This window comes from Penaeus japonicus, unplaced genomic scaffold (assembly GCF_977035675.1).
Source record: "Penaeus japonicus unplaced genomic scaffold, GWHDUDI00000001_assembly GWHDUDI00000022, whole genome shotgun sequence".
NCBI classification, from domain to species: Eukaryota; Metazoa; Arthropoda; class Malacostraca; order Decapoda; family Penaeidae; genus Penaeus; species Penaeus japonicus.
The window spans coordinates 24,108,751-24,128,750 of NW_028234424.1; the positions used below are offsets into that span (position 1 = coordinate 24,108,751).

Below are 20,000 nucleotides of genomic sequence, written 5' to 3' on the forward strand. Positions count from 1 at the left end.
GTGACGGAGTGACGGAGTGACGGAGTGACGGAGTGACGGAGTGACGGAGTGACGGAGTGACGGAGTGACGGAGTGACGGAGTGACGGAGTGACGGAGTGACGGAGTGACGGAGTGACGGAGTGACGGAGTGACGGAGTGACGGAGTGACGGAGTGACGGAGTGACGGAGTGACGGAGTGACGGAGTGACGGAGTGACGGAGTGACGGAGTGACGGAGTGACGGAGTGACGGAGTGACGGAGTGACGGAGTGACGGAGTGACGGAGTGACGGAGTGACGGAGTGACGGAGTGACGGAGTGACGGAGTGACGGAGTGACGGAGTGACGGAGTGACGGAGTGACGGAGTGACGGAGTGACGGAGTGACGGAGTGACGGAGTGACGGAGTGACGGAGTGACGGAGTGACGGAGTGACGGAGTGACGGAGTGACGGAGTGACGGAGTGACGGAGTGACGGAGTGACGGAGTGACGGAGTGACGGAGTGACGGAGTGACGGAGTGACGGAGTGACGGAGTGACGGAGTGACGGAGTGACGGAGTGACGGAGTGACGGAGTGACGGAGTGACGGAGTGACGGAGTGACGGAGTGACGGAGTGACGGAGTGACGGAGTGACGGAGTGACGGAGTGACGGAGTGACGGAGTGACGGAGTGACGGAGTGACGGAGTGACGGAGTGACGGAGTGACGGAGTGACGGAGTGACGGAGTGACGGAGTGACGGAGTGACGGAGTGACGGAGTGACGGAGTGACGGAGTGACGGAGTGACGGAGTGACGGAGTGACGGAGTGACGGAGTGACGGAGTGACGGAGTGACGGAGTGACGGAGTGACGGAGTGACGGAGTGACGGAGTGACGGAGTGACGGAGTGACGGAGTGACGGAGTGACGGAGTGACGGAGTGACGGAGTGACGGAGTGACGGAGTGACGGAGTGACGGAGTGACGGAGTGACGGAGTGACGGAGTGACGGAGTGACGGAGTGACGGAGTGACGGAGTGACGGAGTGACGGAGTGACGGAGTGACGGAGTGACGGAGTGACGGAGTGACGGAGTGACGGAGTGACGGAGTGACGGAGTGACGGAGTGACGGAGTGACGGAGTGACGGAGTGACGGAGTGACGGAGTGACGGAGTGACGGAGTGACGGAGTGACGGAGTGACGGAGTGACGGAGTGACGGAGTGACGGAGTGACGGAGTGACGGAGTGACGGAGTGACGGAGTGACGGAGTGACGGAGTGACGGAGTGACGGAGTGACGGAGTGACGGAGTGACGGAGTGACGGAGTGACGGAGTGACGGAGTGACGGAGTGACGGAGTGACGGAGTGACGGAGTGACGGAGTGACGGAGTGACGGAGTGACGGAGTGACGGAGTGACGGAGTGACGGAGTGACGGAGTGACGGAGTGACGGAGTGACGGAGTGACGGAGTGACGGAGTGACGGAGTGACGGAGTGACGGAGTGACGGAGTGACGGAGTGACGGAGTGACGGAGTGACGGAGTGACGGAGTGACGGAGTGACGGAGTGACGGAGTGACGGAGTGACGGAGTGACGGAGTGACGGAGTGACGGAGTGACGGAGTGACGGAGTGACGGAGTGACGGAGTGACGGAGTGACGGAGTGACGGAGTGACGGAGTGACGGAGTGACGGAGTGACGGAGTGACGGAGTGACGGAGTGACGGAGTGACGGAGTGACGGAGTGACGGAGTGACGGAGTGACGGAGTGACGGAGTGACGGAGTGACGGAGTGACGGAGTGACGGAGTGACGGAGTGACGGAGTGACGGAGTGACGGAGTGACGGAGTGACGGAGTGACGGAGTGACGGAGTGACGGAGTGACGGAGTGACGGAGTGACGGAGTGACGGAGTGACGGAGTGACGGAGTGACGGAGTGACGGAGTGACGGAGTGACGGAGTGACGGAGTGACGGAGTGACGGAGTGACGGAGTGACGGAGTGACGGAGTGACGGAGTGACGGAGTGACGGAGTGACGGAGTGACGGAGTGACGGAGTGACGGAGTGACGGAGTGACGGAGTGACGGAGTGACGGAGTGACGGAGTGACGGAGTGACGGAGTGACGGAGTGACGGAGTGACGGAGTGACGGAGTGACGGAGTGACGGAGTGACGGAGTGACGGAGTGACGGAGTGACGGAGTGACGGAGTGACGGAGTGACGGAGTGACGGAGTGACGGAGTGACGGAGTGACGGAGTGACGGAGTGACGGAGTGACGGAGTGACGGAGTGACGGAGTGACGGAGTGACGGAGTGACGGAGTGACGGAGTGACGGAGTGACGGAGTGACGGAGTGACGGAGTGACGGAGTGACGGAGTGACGGAGTGACGGAGTGACGGAGTGACGGAGTGACGGAGTGACGGAGTGACGGAGTGACGGAGTGACGGAGTGACGGAGTGACGGAGTGACGGAGTGACGGAGTGACGGAGTGACGGAGTGACGGAGTGACGGAGTGACGGAGTGACGGAGTGACGGAGTGACGGAGTGACGGAGTGACGGAGTGACGGAGTGACGGAGTGACGGAGTGACGGAGTGACGGAGTGACGGAGTGACGGAGTGACGGAGTGACGGAGTGACGGAGTGACGGAGTGACGGAGTGACGGAGTGACGGAGTGACGGAGTGACGGAGTGACGGAGTGACGGAGTGACGGAGTGACGGAGTGACGGAGTGACGGAGTGACGGAGTGACGGAGTGACGGAGTGACGGAGTGACGGAGTGACGGAGTGACGGAGTGACGGAGTGACGGAGTGACGGAGTGACGGAGTGACGGAGTGACGGAGTGACGGAGTGACGGAGTGACGGAGTGACGGAGTGACGGAGTGACGGAGTGACGGAGTGACGGAGTGACGGAGTGACGGAGTGACGGAGTGACGGAGTGACGGAGTGACGGAGTGACGGAGTGACGGAGTGACGGAGTGACGGAGTGACGGAGTGACGGAGTGACGGAGTGACGGAGTGACGGAGTGACGGAGTGACGGAGTGACGGAGTGACGGAGTGACGGAGTGACGGAGTGACGGAGTGACGGAGTGACGGAGTGACGGAGTGACGGAGTGACGGAGTGACGGAGTGACGGAGTGACGGAGTGACGGAGTGACGGAGTGACGGAGTGACGGAGTGACGGAGTGACGGAGTGACGGAGTGACGGAGTGACGGAGTGACGGAGTGACGGAGTGACGGAGTGACGGAGTGACGGAGTGACGGAGTGACGGAGTGACGGAGTGACGGAGTGACGGAGTGACGGAGTGACGGAGTGACGGAGTGACGGAGTGACGGAGTGACGGAGTGACGGAGTGACGGAGTGACGGAGTGACGGAGTGACGGAGTGACGGAGTGACGGAGTGACGGAGTGACGGAGTGACGGAGTGACGGAGTGACGGAGTGACGGAGTGACGGAGTGACGGAGTGACGGAGTGACGGAGTGACGGAGTGACGGAGTGACGGAGTGACGGAGTGACGGAGTGACGGAGTGACGGAGTGACGGAGTGACGGAGTGACGGAGTGACGGAGTGACGGAGTGACGGAGTGACGGAGTGACGGAGTGACGGAGTGACGGAGTGACGGAGTGACGGAGTGACGGAGTGACGGAGTGACGGAGTGACGGAGTGACGGAGTGACGGAGTGACGGAGTGACGGAGTGACGGAGTGACGGAGTGACGGAGTGACGGAGTGACGGAGTGACGGAGTGACGGAGTGACGGAGTGACGGAGTGACGGAGTGACGGAGTGACGGAGTGACGGAGTGACGGAGTGACGGAGTGACGGAGTGACGGAGTGACGGAGTGACGGAGTGACGGAGTGACGGAGTGACGGAGTGACGGAGTGACGGAGTGACGGAGTGACGGAGTGACGGAGTGACGGAGTGACGGAGTGACGGAGTGACGGAGTGACGGAGTGACGGAGTGACGGAGTGACGGAGTGACGGAGTGACGGAGTGACGGAGTGACGGAGTGACGGAGTGACGGAGTGACGGAGTGACGGAGTGACGGAGTGACGGAGTGACGGAGTGACGGAGTGACGGAGTGACGGAGTGACGGAGTGACGGAGTGACGGAGTGACGGAGTGACGGAGTGACGGAGTGACGGAGTGACGGAGTGACGGAGTGACGGAGTGACGGAGTGACGGAGTGACGGAGTGACGGAGTGACGGAGTGACGGAGTGACGGAGTGACGGAGTGACGGAGTGACGGAGTGACGGAGTGACGGAGTGACGGAGTGACGGAGTGACGGAGTGACGGAGTGACGGAGTGACGGAGTGACGGAGTGACGGAGTGACGGAGTGACGGAGTGACGGAGTGACGGAGTGACGGAGTGACGGAGTGACGGAGTGACGGAGTGACGGAGTGACGGAGTGACGGAGTGACGGAGTGACGGAGTGACGGAGTGACGGAGTGACGGAGTGACGGAGTGACGGAGTGACGGAGTGACGGAGTGACGGAGTGACGGAGTGACGGAGTGACGGAGTGACGGAGTGACGGAGTGACGGAGTGACGGAGTGACGGAGTGACGGAGTGACGGAGTGACGGAGTGACGGAGTGACGGAGTGACGGAGTGACGGAGTGACGGAGTGACGGAGTGACGGAGTGACGGAGTGACGGAGTGACGGAGTGACGGAGTGACGGAGTGACGGAGTGACGGAGTGACGGAGTGACGGAGTGACGGAGTGACGGAGTGACGGAGTGACGGAGTGACGGAGTGACGGAGTGACGGAGTGACGGAGTGACGGAGTGACGGAGTGACGGAGTGACGGAGTGACGGAGTGACGGAGTGACGGAGTGACGGAGTGACGGAGTGACGGAGTGACGGAGTGACGGAGTGACGGAGTGACGGAGTGACGGAGTGACGGAGTGACGGAGTGACGGAGTGACGGAGTGACGGAGTGACGGAGTGACGGAGTGACGGAGTGACGGAGTGACGGAGTGACGGAGTGACGGAGTGACGGAGTGACGGAGTGACGGAGTGACGGAGTGACGGAGTGACGGAGTGACGGAGTGACGGAGTGACGGAGTGACGGAGTGACGGAGTGACGGAGTGACGGAGTGACGGAGTGACGGAGTGACGGAGTGACGGAGTGACGGAGTGACGGAGTGACGGAGTGACGGAGTGACGGAGTGACGGAGTGACGGAGTGACGGAGTGACGGAGTGACGGAGTGACGGAGTGACGGAGTGACGGAGTGACGGAGTGACGGAGTGACGGAGTGACGGAGTGACGGAGTGACGGAGTGACGGAGTGCCTTGTCAATCAGGATTGACAAGGCTGGTTCCCCAAGCATTTCTGAAAGTTTCATCGTTGTACCATGGAGGCCATGCTTATTAAACAATAATAGTAAATGATATATCTACTCCCCTTTGAACGTCGATGAGGGAGGGCGGAGGGGGGATGCACTCAGGGGGAGGGAAAAAAGGGAAGGCCTGACGTCTGTCACATAGCTGGGGGGGGGGGGGGCAGCATGACGGCTATCGTAGCTACACATTAAGCGCACGTCCGGGGGAGGGGGGATTCATAAATGGAATATTCCTTAAAATACTTAACGAACTTTCAGACTCATGTAATTTACACACATAGTGAGTTGTAGAACTATAAAATTTGATAATACAAACGAATGATTAACGAATGAATATACAAACTTATGTAGCATCATAGAAAGAACTGAAACATACAAGATTACTTTCTTCGAAGTCATTTTCACGGCAAACTATACAATACAATTAACGTAATTATTGTTATCGGTGATCAAACTATTCATTTAACGTAATTATTAAATGAATAGTTTGATCACCGATACGAATGTAATTAATATGTTGAAAATGTGAGAAAAAAAACACATTGCCCAACAAAGAACGTTTTAACTTCTTTCACTGTTAAAACACATAAGACGTATATGGGGGGACATATGAAAATAGAGAAATGAAGGAGAGTTGGCTCACTGTATGTACTTACGGTTTTTGTGAAGAAATATCGAGCGGAAACATTTCAAAGAAGTTTAAGTGCGCGTGTGTGGAAGGGTTCATCTTGTCCATTGATCTTGTTCTTCCTGGCACGCTGCGGAGCTAGGGTCTTATGTTTCCAGATCTTGATGTTGGAATTGCCTGGGTGTTCCTACGGCATTACATCCTAAAACATTCTTGTGTTGTAGGGTGCCTGTAGCGGAACTCTTGCTTCTCTGCTCTGTGGCAGGTAGCCTTGGGGCTGAGGGACAAATTCCCATGTGGGATCGCGTGGCGAGTGAAGTTGATTTTCGGAGACAAGTTCGGATGCTGGCCAAAAGGTAGCTTTTTCCATTGCTATAATTTGAGAGGGATGAAGATTGGACTTTCCATCGCTGTTACCACTTTGTGAGAGGTGCTCACAAGTGTTTTTTGAAGCCAAAGTCTAGTGGTTCTTGATTCCTTTATTTGATGGATAACGGGACAGGTGATATGTTGGTATTTATTTGGGTAGCGATGGCTTGTCGACGTCTCTTGTCTGGGTGACGTGTCTCACGGCAGAGGCGGGGGAGCGGTGGCTAGCCAACCGCTCCCCGCTGGAGTGTACGGGAGTGAGTGATGGAGTGTGTCTGAGACGGAGTGACGGAGTGACGGAGTGAATCTGACTGACCCCAGGACAATCTGCCGAGTCGCTATAAATAGATTCCTAGTCAGGTTTTCCTAGTTGGACCTTTATAGCATATTGTGGTCCTGGCATATCGCCTAGTGGTGTTCGAGTGTGTCTCACATATGGTAATGATGATGATGATGATTATATCAATCATAGATAAGGACGATGATGATGATCATCATCACAACCATAATAACAATTGAAATCTTCATTATAAAAATGACAATAATAAGGATAATGGTGATAATAACAGTAATAATAATAATAATATAGATAACAATAAAAATAGTGATTATCATTATTATCATCATCATCATAATGATAATGACAATGATAAGAAGGCCGGGTGATAATAATAGCAATGGTACGGATAATAATATTGACGTTAATAACAACAACAACAATAATAATTAAATGTTGTTATAACTCTTACTGCCACATCAATACTGGAACAAATACTACTATTATTGATTACGATAAAAATGAAATTATAATGTTAACGATAAACAATCAATAACGCGGAAACGCCTGGCCTTTCACATCCTCCAACAGTCTCCCACAACTACAACCACAACCTCCACTACTAGTACTACTGCAACCACAACCTCCACTACCACAACCACAACGCCAAGTACCACTACGAGTACAACCATAACGTCAAGTACCACTACGAGCACAACCACATTGCCAAGTACCACTACGAGTACAACCACAACGTCAAGTACAAAAACCACTACAACCACAACGACAAGTACCACTACGAGTACAACCACAACGTCAAGTACCAAAACCACTACAACCACAACGCCAAATACCACTACGAGTACAACCACAACGTCAAACACCACTACAACTACAACCATAAGGTCAAGTACCCCTACGAGTACAACCACAACGTCAAGTACCAAAACCACTACAACCACAAAGCCAAGTACCACTACGAGTACAACCACAACGTCAAGTACTAAAACCACTACAACCACAACGCCAATTACCACTACGAGTACAACCACAACGTCAAACACCACTACAACTACAACAAGGTCAAGTACGCCTACGAGTACAACCACAACGTCAAGTACCGCTATGAGTACAACCACAATGTCAAGTACCACCACCAGTACAACCACATCGTCAAGTACCACTACCACTACAACCACAACGTCAAATACCACCACCACTACAGCCACATCAAGTACCACCACCACTACAGCCACATCAAGTACCACTACCACTACAACCACAACGTCAAGTACCACTATGAGTACAACCACAACGACTCCCTGCATAGTTGAAAACCCTTACGAAAGTTAGTGTTATAATTGGACAGTAATATTAATGATTTTAAATAAAATTTATATGAAAGCAAAGAGAGAGAGAGAGAGAGAGAGCTAGGAGAGGGACAGCGGGAGAGACAGAGAGTATGAGGTTCTTCCTTTATTTGGGGGATGACGGCACAAGATAAATAGTTAATATTTACTGTGGTAGCGAATGGTTTGTTGGAGATCTTGCAAGGACGGAGAGTAAGGAATAGTGTATGAGGACAGAGAGAAGGCAAGGCAAGTAAGGATAAGCCAGATTTGTGGAGCAGATGTTTCGCTGTGTAACCCGCTGCTACCAGTTGTAAACCCCGCTGCCAGCAGTTGTAAACCACTCGATGCCCTGGTTATAATCCTCTAGCTGCCAGCGGTTGTGGTCCGGTGAATAAGAACTATCAATACTGGTCTGCCTCTTGATCTGCCTTGGGTTCCTTTTGTGTCCTTTTTAAGCACGACTCTTGAGTCGCTTTCTATGCCTCAGGCAAGATTCAGTGCCTTACATCGCTTGAGCAATGTAAGGCACTTATATTGCATATCATGTGACCAAATACATTGATTAAACTTTTCTACTTATTCAAGGCTATATTGCTGGTAGTCTGTTTTGACCTGAAGTGTCCTGTGTCTGTTTCCGCCTCGAAACTCCAGCTGCCTCTAGCAGCTGTGCTTGCTAGCGATCTGCCAACAGCGGGGATGTGAGGCATTCACGCTAACCATTGCACTATCCAAGCAGATTATAACTGGCAAGGTGGGTCAACCTAATTATACCCTGACTCGGATGGTCAGGTTCCAGGTCGGCTGCTCCTCCTCCACGTGGGCACAATACAGAATACCATGTCGGAGCTACGTGGTATTCATGTGGTGACCAACTTGTTGTCTCACAGAGAGAATGGAGAGAGAGAAATAGAAATAGAGAGTGAGAGAGCGAGGAGGAGAGCTGGAGAGAGCGAGCAGAGGAAAGGGTTCAGTTCAGTTCAGAGAGATTTGCGAAGATGTCGCTTCGCCCGGGCTATATCCACGAGGCGGCTCAGCCTCTGTCAGCTATAAGTGGTGACTCATCTGATCATCATAACTGAATGCTTATCATGGTGGATTGCCTGTAGGCACTCCAGTTGCCAGGGGGCAGTTCAGTTCAGTTCAGAGAGATTTGCGAAGACATTGCTTCGCCTGGGCTATGTGGACGAGGTGGCCTGGCCTCTGCCAGCTATAAGTCCTGACTGATCTGATCATCATAACTGAATGTTTACTGTGGCGGTCGGATTGCCTGTAGGCGCTCCAGTTGCCAGGGGGCAAGCGACAGGCATAGCCGTCTAACCAGCCCGGTGGCTGTCATCTCTGGGCCCTGCCTGAGGAAACGAGTGTACTCGCGCTCCATCAGGTAGTGCTCTAATTTGGCGTCCGGTGAGCCACAATGATCACAGCATCGCTCATCATGCCCAATGGTGGGTACAATTTACCATGCACAAGGATAGCCTATTCTCAGTCTGTGAAGGCTGACTTCAGCACACCTTGATATTCTGGGGGAGAGTATCAGCACTTCATAGCCTGTGGCGTTTGAGTACCAGCTCTCGTTATATCCCTTGCTGCAAAACCGGCGCCTGCAATGCAGGTAATGGGGTCTACAGAACCATCCATGAAATAGGTTTTACTACCCGGTGGAGTGATTGCTGTGATATTCCTCTCCACCTCATCCCTTAACAGAGGCAGTGAGTATTGTGTCTTTCTCCTTGACAGGCTCATGACAGAAAACTCTATAAAGGATCGTGCCCATGGCGGGGCTGTGACATAGTCAGAGTTGGGGAGATCCATGCCCTTAACTAGTATTGTCTCCTTGAGCTCAAAGCGTATCAACACCCTGGCTGTGTGATACTGCCAGGTGTTGTTAGCCAAGAATTTGTGGTTCTGTGCAAGCCAATGTTGCACTTTCTGTCTTAGCTGCGAGCCCAGTGGGGACTGTAAAACTTTGGTAAAGAACTAGGCCACCATCTGATCGATCCGGGTGTCCAGGGGGAAAAAATTGGCCTCCAGGGGCACCCAGAATAATCCTGGCAGCCTCGTTTTGCATGATGTCAAGCCTTTTCCTGAGACCAGGCTTGACTGTAATCAGGGCGACAGAGGTGTATTCCACAATGGGATGGAGAGCGTGCACATAGAAGGATCTTAGTACACAGTGCCCAGCCCCTAAGCTCCGCCCTGACAGAGCTCTCATGACAGAGAGTCTTACCTTGGTCCGGTCTAGAAGATATTTAACCACAGAGCGGAAGGTGAGGTTCTCGTCAACCCATACCCCCAAGTATTGGAAGACGTGAACCCACTCTAATTCTAACCCTTAAACTCGCAGTCTTTGGTCGCGGACATCGTGTTTCAGTGCCATTGCCTTCGATTTGGCTGCTGATATCTTAAGCCTGACTATGCGGCATTCCTCAGACATTAGGTCCAGACAATGCTGGGCCTTTCTAGTTAGGTTCTCATTTCGTCTCCCAGCAGAGTTATTGCAAGATCTGGGAGTGGAATGTTGAGGATGCTTAACATGAGGGTGTTAAACAGATCTGGGCTAAGGACCCCCCCCCCCCCTTGTGGAGTGCCATTCTCCAGAGGAAAATGCCTGAAAGCTGACCTGGGAACTTGACTCTGGCAGTTCTGTTCCAAAAATAGTCACCAATCCAGGCAAGCAGTCTGCCTTTGATTCCTTTGCCGATCAGGATCTCCTGAATGGCGAGTGGGCTTGCCAAGTTCAAAAGCCTTCTCCAGGTCCAGGAAGACAATGACAGAGCTGGTGTTGCTGACAGTGCTCAGTAAGGTGGCCATGCTGTAAGCAGTGCTCTTACCCCTTGTGAGCCCATGTAGGTGTTCTTTAGGAGGTCCCAATATCCATTGGAGCTGGGACGATACCATCCCGGCTCCTTTGGTTTAGGGATGGGAACTATGTCAGCCCTCTTCCAGCACTGTGGTAGCAAGGAAGTCTCCCAGGACTTGTTGATGAGATACAAGAATGCAAGCTCACCTTCATGTCCTAGGTGGGAAATGATGGGGTAGGAGACCCCATCACAACCCAAGGTTGACGTGTCTTACGTGTACGCTGTAATTCCATAATGAGAGAACATGGCATCTGCATCATCAGGCTTGACCGCCTTTTCTCTGATGAGGACATGCCTGCCTGGAAGCAATTCCTCTTGGCATGTCCTCAACTCTGCTGGTAAGCTGGTGCTACTTGTTCTAGCAGAGAACTCGAGTGCAAGTCTCTCTGCCTCCGAGAGACTTGCACTTGCGTCTTTCTTGGGGGTGAGCGATTTGTGGCCCATCTGATACAGGTTCCACAGCTCTGAAATGGAAGTTTGGTGGCCAAAGGATTCACACTACTCCAGCCACTTTTCCTGCTTTACCCTCTTAGCAGTTTCCTGAGCATCCCTGAGAGCTTCTCTCAAAAGAGCGTGGTTCTCAGGGGTTCTCTATCTGCGGAAGTGTCTTCTGCACATATTGATCCTGTGGTTGACCTCCTTGTAATACCAAGCGTCTTTGAAACACCTGGACCACGGATGAGTTTTGGGGATGGTTTCTGAGGCTGCCTCGTCTATGGCATTTACTAGTCTGGCCTCAAGTATATCCACATTATCATTAAGTGAGAAGTCACTGGTTCTGAGGCACCTGGCCAGGGCCTCCTGGAAAGCTTTCCAGGTGGCCCTGTCCACCTTCCATCGAGGATTGTGCCGGGGCACGGGTGCCGGGCCAGCATCCAAGATGGTGGTGACTATCCTATAGTGATTGCTCGTGGCAGTGTTGTCCACAGACCAACTAATTCTCTCGACTAGAGCTGCAGTGACAAAGGTAAGGTCAAGGAACCCCCCACCAACATGCGTAGGCTCCTGGCTATTGAGAAGAGCAATCTCGGGGCACGAATCGAGCACCTTGGCTATGTGGTAGCTTGCCGCATCACGACTCCGAGTGGGAGCCAAGATGGGATGGTGGGCATTGAAGTCTCCCCTATGAGAATTGGCTCATGTGCTGCAGTAACACAAACTTCACTAATATCTAAGCTCCTACATCTTGGCCTGCTATAGACAATGTACAGCTTGAGGGGACCCCTGGCCAAATGGATCTCAACAGTAAGGAATTCGACGCCTTCTCCACACTGCACATGATTGGCAATCAAGGAGCAGGGAATAGTTGACTTCACAAGGGTAATCAAACCTCTGGTGCCTTGCGTACTCGGCAACACAAAAGGATTATATCCCGAGAAGCAAACAGATTCCTTTGTTAGGGTCTCCTGGAGCATGACAACATCAATGTTCCAAGATTGCACGATTGCATGGAGAAGGGCATTCCTTGAGGAAAAGCTGTTGATAATCCACTGCAGTAATCGGTCTTAGTGTGGGTAACGTCAGACATTTCGGAGTCTGACAATTCCTTGGTGAGTTCCTCACTCGACTCGTCACTGTCGTCAGGACAGGTCGATCCATTTGTAGGGCTGGGTCTCCTGGGAGGTGGAGAACCCTTGGTCGCCTTGACCTTCATTCTGGATGGTCATGGCTTCCTCACCCTTTGGGGTTTGGGTGCAGGCTCAGACAGTGTGGTCTTGGCCGCAGTTTAGGTGGGGAGACAAGAGTCGTCCTGGGGTTTTGTGGGGAGAGGAGTCTCGCCTTGAGTTGGAGTGGGTTTTGAGGCCATAGGACTTATCTCCCTCTCCTTCAGAGCAGCGACAGTTTGAGTCATTGCCGTCATGGCGACCTTGACTGCCTTCTCCATCTCCTTACTGGTCCTCCCCAATGCTGTCACAACTGCTGTGACAACTGTCGTCAGCAGGAGCGTCAAGTCCTTCTCTGTAAACAGAGTTGGTCTCTCCGCTCTTGGGGTAGACCCCTTCCGGGTCTGTTTCCATCTTGGAACTACCACCAGAGCTGGAAACTCCTTTGTGTTGGAGGTGTCCGGCGGTGGTTTCGCTTTGGGCGGTGCGTCCTTCCTTTTAGGAGGGCGGGGGGGGGGAGCCCTTACCCCTTTGCTCTGCCCCCAGACATAAGTGCCTGGAGGGGCGGGAACAAAGTCTGGTCACTTTGCAACGACCTTTTGCCGCCGAAGAGCCTCTTCCTTCCTTACGGAACAGCCGAGGCTCCAGGTGTGGTGCTTTTTGCGGCAGTTGGGATACTTTGCAGTGGTGTCCTGCTTGCCCTCCTTGTGTGCTTTGAGGCACACCTCCATACTGTGTGCCTGACTGCAGACACCACACTTTGGCTTTGCAGAGCAAGTGGCCTGGTGGTGCCCATACTTCTGGCACGCGAAGCGGCGGAGCGGGTCAGGAACTTATGCCCTGAGGCTGTAGGAGCCCCAATTGCCAGGGTCTAAGGACGCAACTGGGGTTCCCTTCAAAGTGACCAGGACTTGCCTGGTTAGGTGCTTCCTTTTGGAGAGTCGGGAAGCTCCCACCACCTTGGGATGAGACGTGATGAACTCAAGGTCATACATCAGAGGGAATCCAAGAAGCACCATCTTGGACTTCCTCTCTTCAGGAGTCAGAGCCGACAGGCTCACCTTCCGCCCATCCAGAAGCTTGTCTGTCTCCTGGAGGAAGGTTAGAGTGGCTTGGTCCCTCGATACGATTATCATGCCATTGTCTCTGGCAGTTTTAATCGTCAGATGGCACTGTCTCTGGTTTTCCAGAGCCTGTGCCATCTGGTAAATGTTGTCGAATCCTTCCGGTTTAGGGGGAACCGAATTGGGGCTACAAACTCGCCCTCTGAGTTTGTGGCCGGCCGAGGCCGCTTGTTGCCTGTCCTCCAAACCGACGCCGGGGTTTTGGCAGTGGGGCCAGCAGAGTTGGAGGGTCCTACCTGGCTTCCATTTTTGTTTTGACTCGTCGTCTGAACCGACGCCAGAGTCTTGTCAGAGCCAGGGGCTGGTTTGGAGGCTCCAGCCCGAGGTTCTTGGGTAAGTTTTCTCTGAACCGACGCCAGAACCTTACCCATTTTCTTTTGTCACCGAGGACCTTGAAAGGCTCCAAGGTGACAGCCTTGGTCAACTTCGTGCCGAGTTCGTCAAACGCGTGGGTAGGTGTGAGCCCCCTGGGGGGAGGACCAGAGGGGGGTGCGGCCTCACCTGCTAGATCGGCACCTAGGAACACTTAGTCATCCCTCCCCAGAGAACCCGCCGCTGGAAGGCCACCTTAACGGGAGGAAGAGACTGGCCAGACCCAGAGAGGAAGGAAGGATTTCAAGCCCCCGCGCCACGACAAGGCGGTTACTGGGCGGGGAGGAGAGGGAGAGAGAGAGAACAGGAGTGTGAGAAAGAACGGGAGAGAGCAAACCCATTTTTTAATTAAAGTAAACATACCCCTATGATTTGAAGTCAAGTGCTCATCATATTTAAAAGTCACATAATGGTGCACCATAATATCATTAAAGATGAAAGTAACATTTACTAATTATAAAAAATAAGTCAATCAGATAAATGAAAAAAAAAAAAAAATGACAAAGTAAAATAGTGACCCCGTAGAAGTACTGCAAACACTACTGCAATCATCCGTCATGCTCAGTAATTTTCTTTTAATATCATTTGAACTTAATTTGAATCAATTGGTCCCTGTCTCAGAGGCAACCAATGTATACGTCAGTAACTTTTTATTGAAAAAGTAATTAATCCAAAACAATAAAAAGGCAAACGAAACCTAGAACACAGCCTTTCAGGCAGGTAATAATGTTGTAACCTTCCCACTTCCTCGTTTGTTCTCAGTGTGCCAATGCCAGACTGCCGTCATCAGCGCAACCGAGGGCGAAATAATCTCCCCAAACTATCCAGACAAATATGACAACGATCTTGACTGCTTGATGCAGATCACAGTTCCGGTGGGTCACGTCATCAGATTCACGTACCTACTATTTGATTTAGAGTCTCAGTCGACCTGCGACTACGACAAATTCGAGATCTACGACTCTGATTCTTCAGAAAGGTAAGGCAGACATGACTTTGTCATGATGAGGTTGATAAAGGGGAGAAAGAGGATGAGGAGAGGGAGGGAAAGAATATCGTGAAGATTATTTCAAATATTTTTTATGCAAAAGGGTAAGAGACAGAAAGAAATTATCATTGAAATGATGATGACAATAATGATAAATATCATAATGATAATCTTGATTATAATGATATAATGATAACAGATAATGATGATAATAACAGTAGGTATGATGATAATTATAGAAATAATAATAATTCCGTTAAAAGTAGTAATGATGATAATAGAGAGAGAGGGAACGACAGAGGAAAATGAGACAACATTTCTTGGCGCGTTTCAACATTTAAGAGCTAACCTTCCTTCTGAACGCAGGGCTTTCTCCTGTGGCACCACACCCCCGAACTTTACCATCTCGTCCACCAACGAAGTCATCTTAGCTTTCAAGACTGATGGCAGCGTGATTGACAATGGATTTCAGATTACCTTTGAAAGCGTGCCAGTCTAATCTGAATAGGGTACGCAGAATACCTGGTCTGTCTTAATTGCTATGTGTACAGTACGGACGCTTACATGAATGTGAACATACCGATTATAATATATAAATATGAACATTCTACACTCACACACACGCACATACACACGCAGACATACACGTATGCACACACACACACACGGAATTATCAATTCATCTATTTCTATCTGTCTACGCTCAAATGCGCGTTTCTTTTCCTATTTGCTGCTCTTTATCTTTTGGGTTTTCCGATGCTGACTTTGCACACCATGGAACAACGACAGCAGATGTTTTGGAATGGAGATAACGCCACTGTATCCTCTCTTTTTATTCGTTTGTTTTGGTTTTACGAAAGGATTACATTTAATACCGAGTGTTTATTTCTGCAACATCTCCAGTGTTTTGTTTTGTTTTTTTCGTTTGCATTACCTTCTTTCTTGAAGAATGGATTGGGGGTAAAAGAAAGAAAGAAAAAAAAAACAATTACCAATCCGTATACAAGGGATATTTAAATGTTTCTTTTCTCGGGAAAGATTATGTCAATAATTTCACGCTCATTGCCGGCTCGCCTCGGTGCATATACGCCCGGCGAAGCATCTGCTCCGCAAATTTAGCTTAACCTTATGTTCATCGCAAATTTCATAGAATTCCTAATTAGTGGCAACGATAGATATTGATGAAAAAGATAATGATAACAATAAAAACAAAAACAAGGATAAACAGAAATAACAGTATTGATAATAGTTAACACAGAAAAACCATCTACAATTGAAAAAAAAAATAATAATAGAAAATAAAATAAAAACGATAATAATTGGCCTTCTAAACGAGTTTCACTTTACCCTACGGCAGGTTTGATTTTTGTAAATCTTGAAAACAAAGAGCGAGAGGGTAACACACATACATACACACACACATATATATATGTGTGTGTATATATATATATATATATATATATATATATATATATATATATATATATATGTGTGTGTATATATATATATATATATATATATATATATATATATATATATATAGATATAGATATAGATATATATAATGAATGAAAGAGAGAGGGTGGGTGAGGAAATGGAAGAGAGATAGATAGTATAACAAAAATAGTAATAATGATAATGATGAGAGTAAAACTGATAATGTGAATGATATGGAAAAAGGAATAAGTTTATCAATATAACGATCAAGAGGATAATACATTAAGATATGCACTAAAATACTAAACGGATAATTACTACGAATGATAATGATGATAATAAGTATGAACAATGAAGATAATAATAATAGTGCCATCGCTGATAATGACAGCATTATAAAAAGTGATCATATGAAAATGAATGATGATGAAAATAGTACCAATAATGACGATGGGAATAATGGCAATAAAAACAATAATACTAACTAATAATGATTGCAATGATGGTGATGAGAATAATGATAACAATTGTGATAACAACAAAAATTATAATGATAAAAGTAATGGCAACAATGGTAATGATGATAGTACTGATAGTGATAATGATCATGATTATTATGATGATAGTAATAATGATAATGATAATCGTAAAAGGGATAATAATAGTAATGATTATCAAGATGATAATAATAATAGTAATTATAATAATGACGATAATTATTATGATGAGAATAACGATAATGGTAATAGTAATGATGGCAACAATAATGATAGTAATAGGAATTATGATAACAATGATAATAATAGTAATAATAATAATGATAATAGTAATAAGGATGATAATTAAAAAGATGATGATAGTAAACTATAATGATAAAATTGGTGATGATAACAATATTAATAATGATGATAATGATAATATTAACGATAATTATAGTATAAAATGATAATGATAGTATACAATGATAATGATGATAAATGTGTGATGATAAAAGTAATAACAATGAGAATAAAGATACGTTGATCATAGTAATAATCACATTAATAATGATAGAAGGACACAGCTGGCAACCGCAACAATAATCACGACGAGACAAAAATGGTAAGCATAATGATGTGGATAATAATTACAGTAGCCGGAAAGACAGGAAAAATCGAGACAGTACAGGATCAAGGAAAACCCAGATAAACATTCGCTTTTATTCAGAGTCCACAGCGTTCCCTTCCTGGGGGCCTCCTTCGGGAAATGAACCAAGTCCAACGCTTCGTCGCAGCCAGTCCGTGACGATCCTCTCTCGCTCTCACTCCTTCTCCGTCGGCTTGCGTCTTCTCACGCCCGTGCCCTCGTCCTTCTCGGGTAGCGCCTTCCTCTCCTGCTCCTTCTTCTCCCCGTCCTCCTTCTCTTCGTCCTTCTTCGCTTGCCCTCCTTCCTTCGCCTCATCTTCCGTTGCCTCGTCGATCTCCATGGACCCGTCGTCCGGGATGATGCTCCTGTCCAGCATCTTGATGAAGTAGTTGAACACGTAGATGATGCAGAAGGAGAGGCCGAGCGGGACGCTGATGGTTTTCAGCCAATCCTTCAGGCTGCGGGCGGGAGAGAGGGCTGCGTCATGCTTTTTGGTCAGACGTTCTTGCAGTCTCTAACGTGTGTGTGTGTGTGTGTGTGTGTGTGTGTGTGTGTGTGTGTGCGTATGTGTGTGTGTGTGTGTGTGTGTGTGTGTGTGTGCGTATGTGTGTGCTAAGATATTACCACTAAAACCACATCAGCTACTATAGATCATTGTTATCACTTATCAGCACATCATCACCTTAGTATGGTTACTGCAACTACTATTATAACTAAAACTAAAAGCACCACAGCTAATATTATCAACACCTTCACCACCCTGACCCTCCTCATCTGCTCTAATTATCCTTATTGTCATTAGAGATATCGCTATTGCCATCGCCCGGTTAGCTTTTCAGACACTCGTAACCGGAAACAAAAGAGTTATCCCGTCAATGTCGAGGATTCCGTCGGCACCAGGCACCGCCTCAACGACAAAAGGAAAAGCTCACTTGTACGGGTCGTCGCTGATGTAATAAGGCGTCTTGACGGGGCGACGACCGGACTTGGCGATCCTCACGTCCTTGAGCGGCCGGTCGTTCCAGTCGGTGGCCATGTACTCGATCTTGTGGACGATGGGCTGCCCTTCGACTACCTGCGGGGGAGCGGGACGTCAGGGCCACCCAGAACACGACCCGTCGCTGCCTTCTCTCTCTCTCTCTCTCTCTCTCTCTCTCTCTCTCTCTCTCTCTCTCTCTCTCTCTCCCTCTTTCTCTCTCTCTCTCTGTCTTTCGCTCTTTCTATCGATCTCCAACTATTGATCTATCTCGTTCAATACCATCAAACGAAAAAAGTAATGATGATAAAAAATAGAATGACACACACAAACTACAGTGAAAAAACAACCAACCAGATAGGGGTAAAGTAAGACAGACCCAACCAAAGACGATAGAATGAGTGGCAAAGGAGGAAAGGACAATATAAGAACAGCAAGAACAAGTGCACAGAACAAGAACGAAGGACAAGAGCACGGGCAGCTAAAACATGGCATCATCACCTTTCCGAAGACGACGTGGTGCCCGTTGAGCCAAGGCGTTGCGATGGTCGTGATGAAGAACTGGCAGCCGTTGGTGTCCTTCCCTGGTAACGAAAGGCGGTTTTTGTATGTTGGATGGTGCTAGGACAGTCTTTGCGGATTATATAAACAACTCATGGTGGCAGTTGTTGTGACAACGATGACAACAGGGGCTTTGTTATTGTTATTACTGCTATGCCGCTACTGCTACTGCAACTACAGCTGCTATTATTAGTAGTATTAGAGAGATTGTAAATTACTACTAGCAGTAGCTGTAGTTTGATTAGTGATTAACATGAACACTGTTATCATCAGTAAAATCGTAATGACTACTGCCATCGCCATCATTTGGAGTGGCATATTTTTATTATAGTTTCTACTCAAACATGTGGAGAAAATATATGTAAATAAATGCATATCCCAACACTTTGCAAGGCTCACGATGCCTTCTTCATCCTCACGAAGCCACGACATCTGTTGGCCATGCTCACCAAGCCACATACCACTACTGGCCAAGCCACGTACCTCTGTTGGCCAAGCTCACCAAGCCACACACCTCTGTTGGACATGCTCACCAAGCCGCTTACCTCTGTTGGCCATGCTCGTAAAGCCACGTACCTCTGCTGGCCATGCTCACCAAGCCACGTACCTCTGTTGGCCATGCTCACCAAGCCACGACCTCTGTTGGCCATGCTCGTAAAGCCACGTACCTCTGTTGGCCATGCTCACCAAGCCACGTACCTCTGTTGGCCATGCTCACCAAGCCACGTACCTCTGTTGGCCATGCTCACCAAGCCACGTACCTCTGTTGGCCATGCTCACCAAGCCACGTACCTCTGTTGGCCATGCTCACCAAGCCACGTACCTCTGTTGGCCAAGCTCACCAAGCCACGTACCTCTGTTGGCCATGCTCACCAAGCCACGTACCTCTGTTGGCCATGCTCACCAAGCCACGTACCTCTGTTGGCCATGCTCACCAAGCCACCTACCTCTGTTGACCATGCTCACCAAGCCATGTACCTCTGTTGGCCAAGCTCACCAAGCCACGTACCTCTGTTGGCCATGCTCACGAA

The 20,000-nt window shown here is 49.7% G+C and overlaps 2 protein-coding genes and 1 pseudogene across 2 annotated transcripts in view; 1 reads left to right on the top strand and 2 right to left on the bottom strand.

The window, feature by feature from the left end:
• The window catches only part of LOC122251380 (uncharacterized), a 22,968-nt gene extending 6,793 nt beyond the window's left edge, over positions 1-16,175 (top strand). Inside the window, exons 7-13 of the mRNA XM_086549250.1 lie at positions 6,148-6,279; positions 6,453-6,549; positions 6,677-6,730; positions 7,241-7,569; positions 7,613-7,917; positions 14,645-14,861; positions 15,237-16,175. Of these exons, the coding sequence (XP_086405376.1) occupies positions 6,148-6,279; positions 6,453-6,549; positions 6,677-6,730; positions 7,241-7,569; positions 7,613-7,917; positions 14,645-14,861; positions 15,237-15,369 (1,267 nt within the window). The 3' untranslated portion in view covers positions 15,370-16,175. The remainder of the gene's footprint in view (positions 1-6,147; positions 6,280-6,452; positions 6,550-6,676; positions 6,731-7,240; positions 7,570-7,612; positions 7,918-14,644; positions 14,862-15,236) is intronic.
• On the bottom strand, positions 10,414-13,588 carry LOC147469357 (uncharacterized; annotated as a pseudogene).
• Positions 16,176-17,492: 1,317 nt separating the features above from the next.
• Positions 17,493-20,000, bottom strand: part of LOC122257451 (peptidyl-prolyl cis-trans isomerase B) — an 11,426-nt gene continuing 8,918 nt past the window's right edge. The window contains exons 3-6 of the mRNA XM_086549601.1: positions 19,979-20,000; positions 18,910-18,992; positions 18,365-18,507; positions 17,493-17,890 (exon numbers count right to left, since the gene is read on the bottom strand). The exon at positions 19,979-20,000 is cut by the window's right edge and continues 98 nt beyond it. Coding sequence (XP_086405727.1) covers positions 17,608-17,890; positions 18,365-18,507; positions 18,910-18,992; positions 19,979-20,000 — 531 coding nt within the window. The 3' untranslated portion in view covers positions 17,493-17,607. The remainder of the gene's footprint in view (positions 17,891-18,364; positions 18,508-18,909; positions 18,993-19,978) is intronic.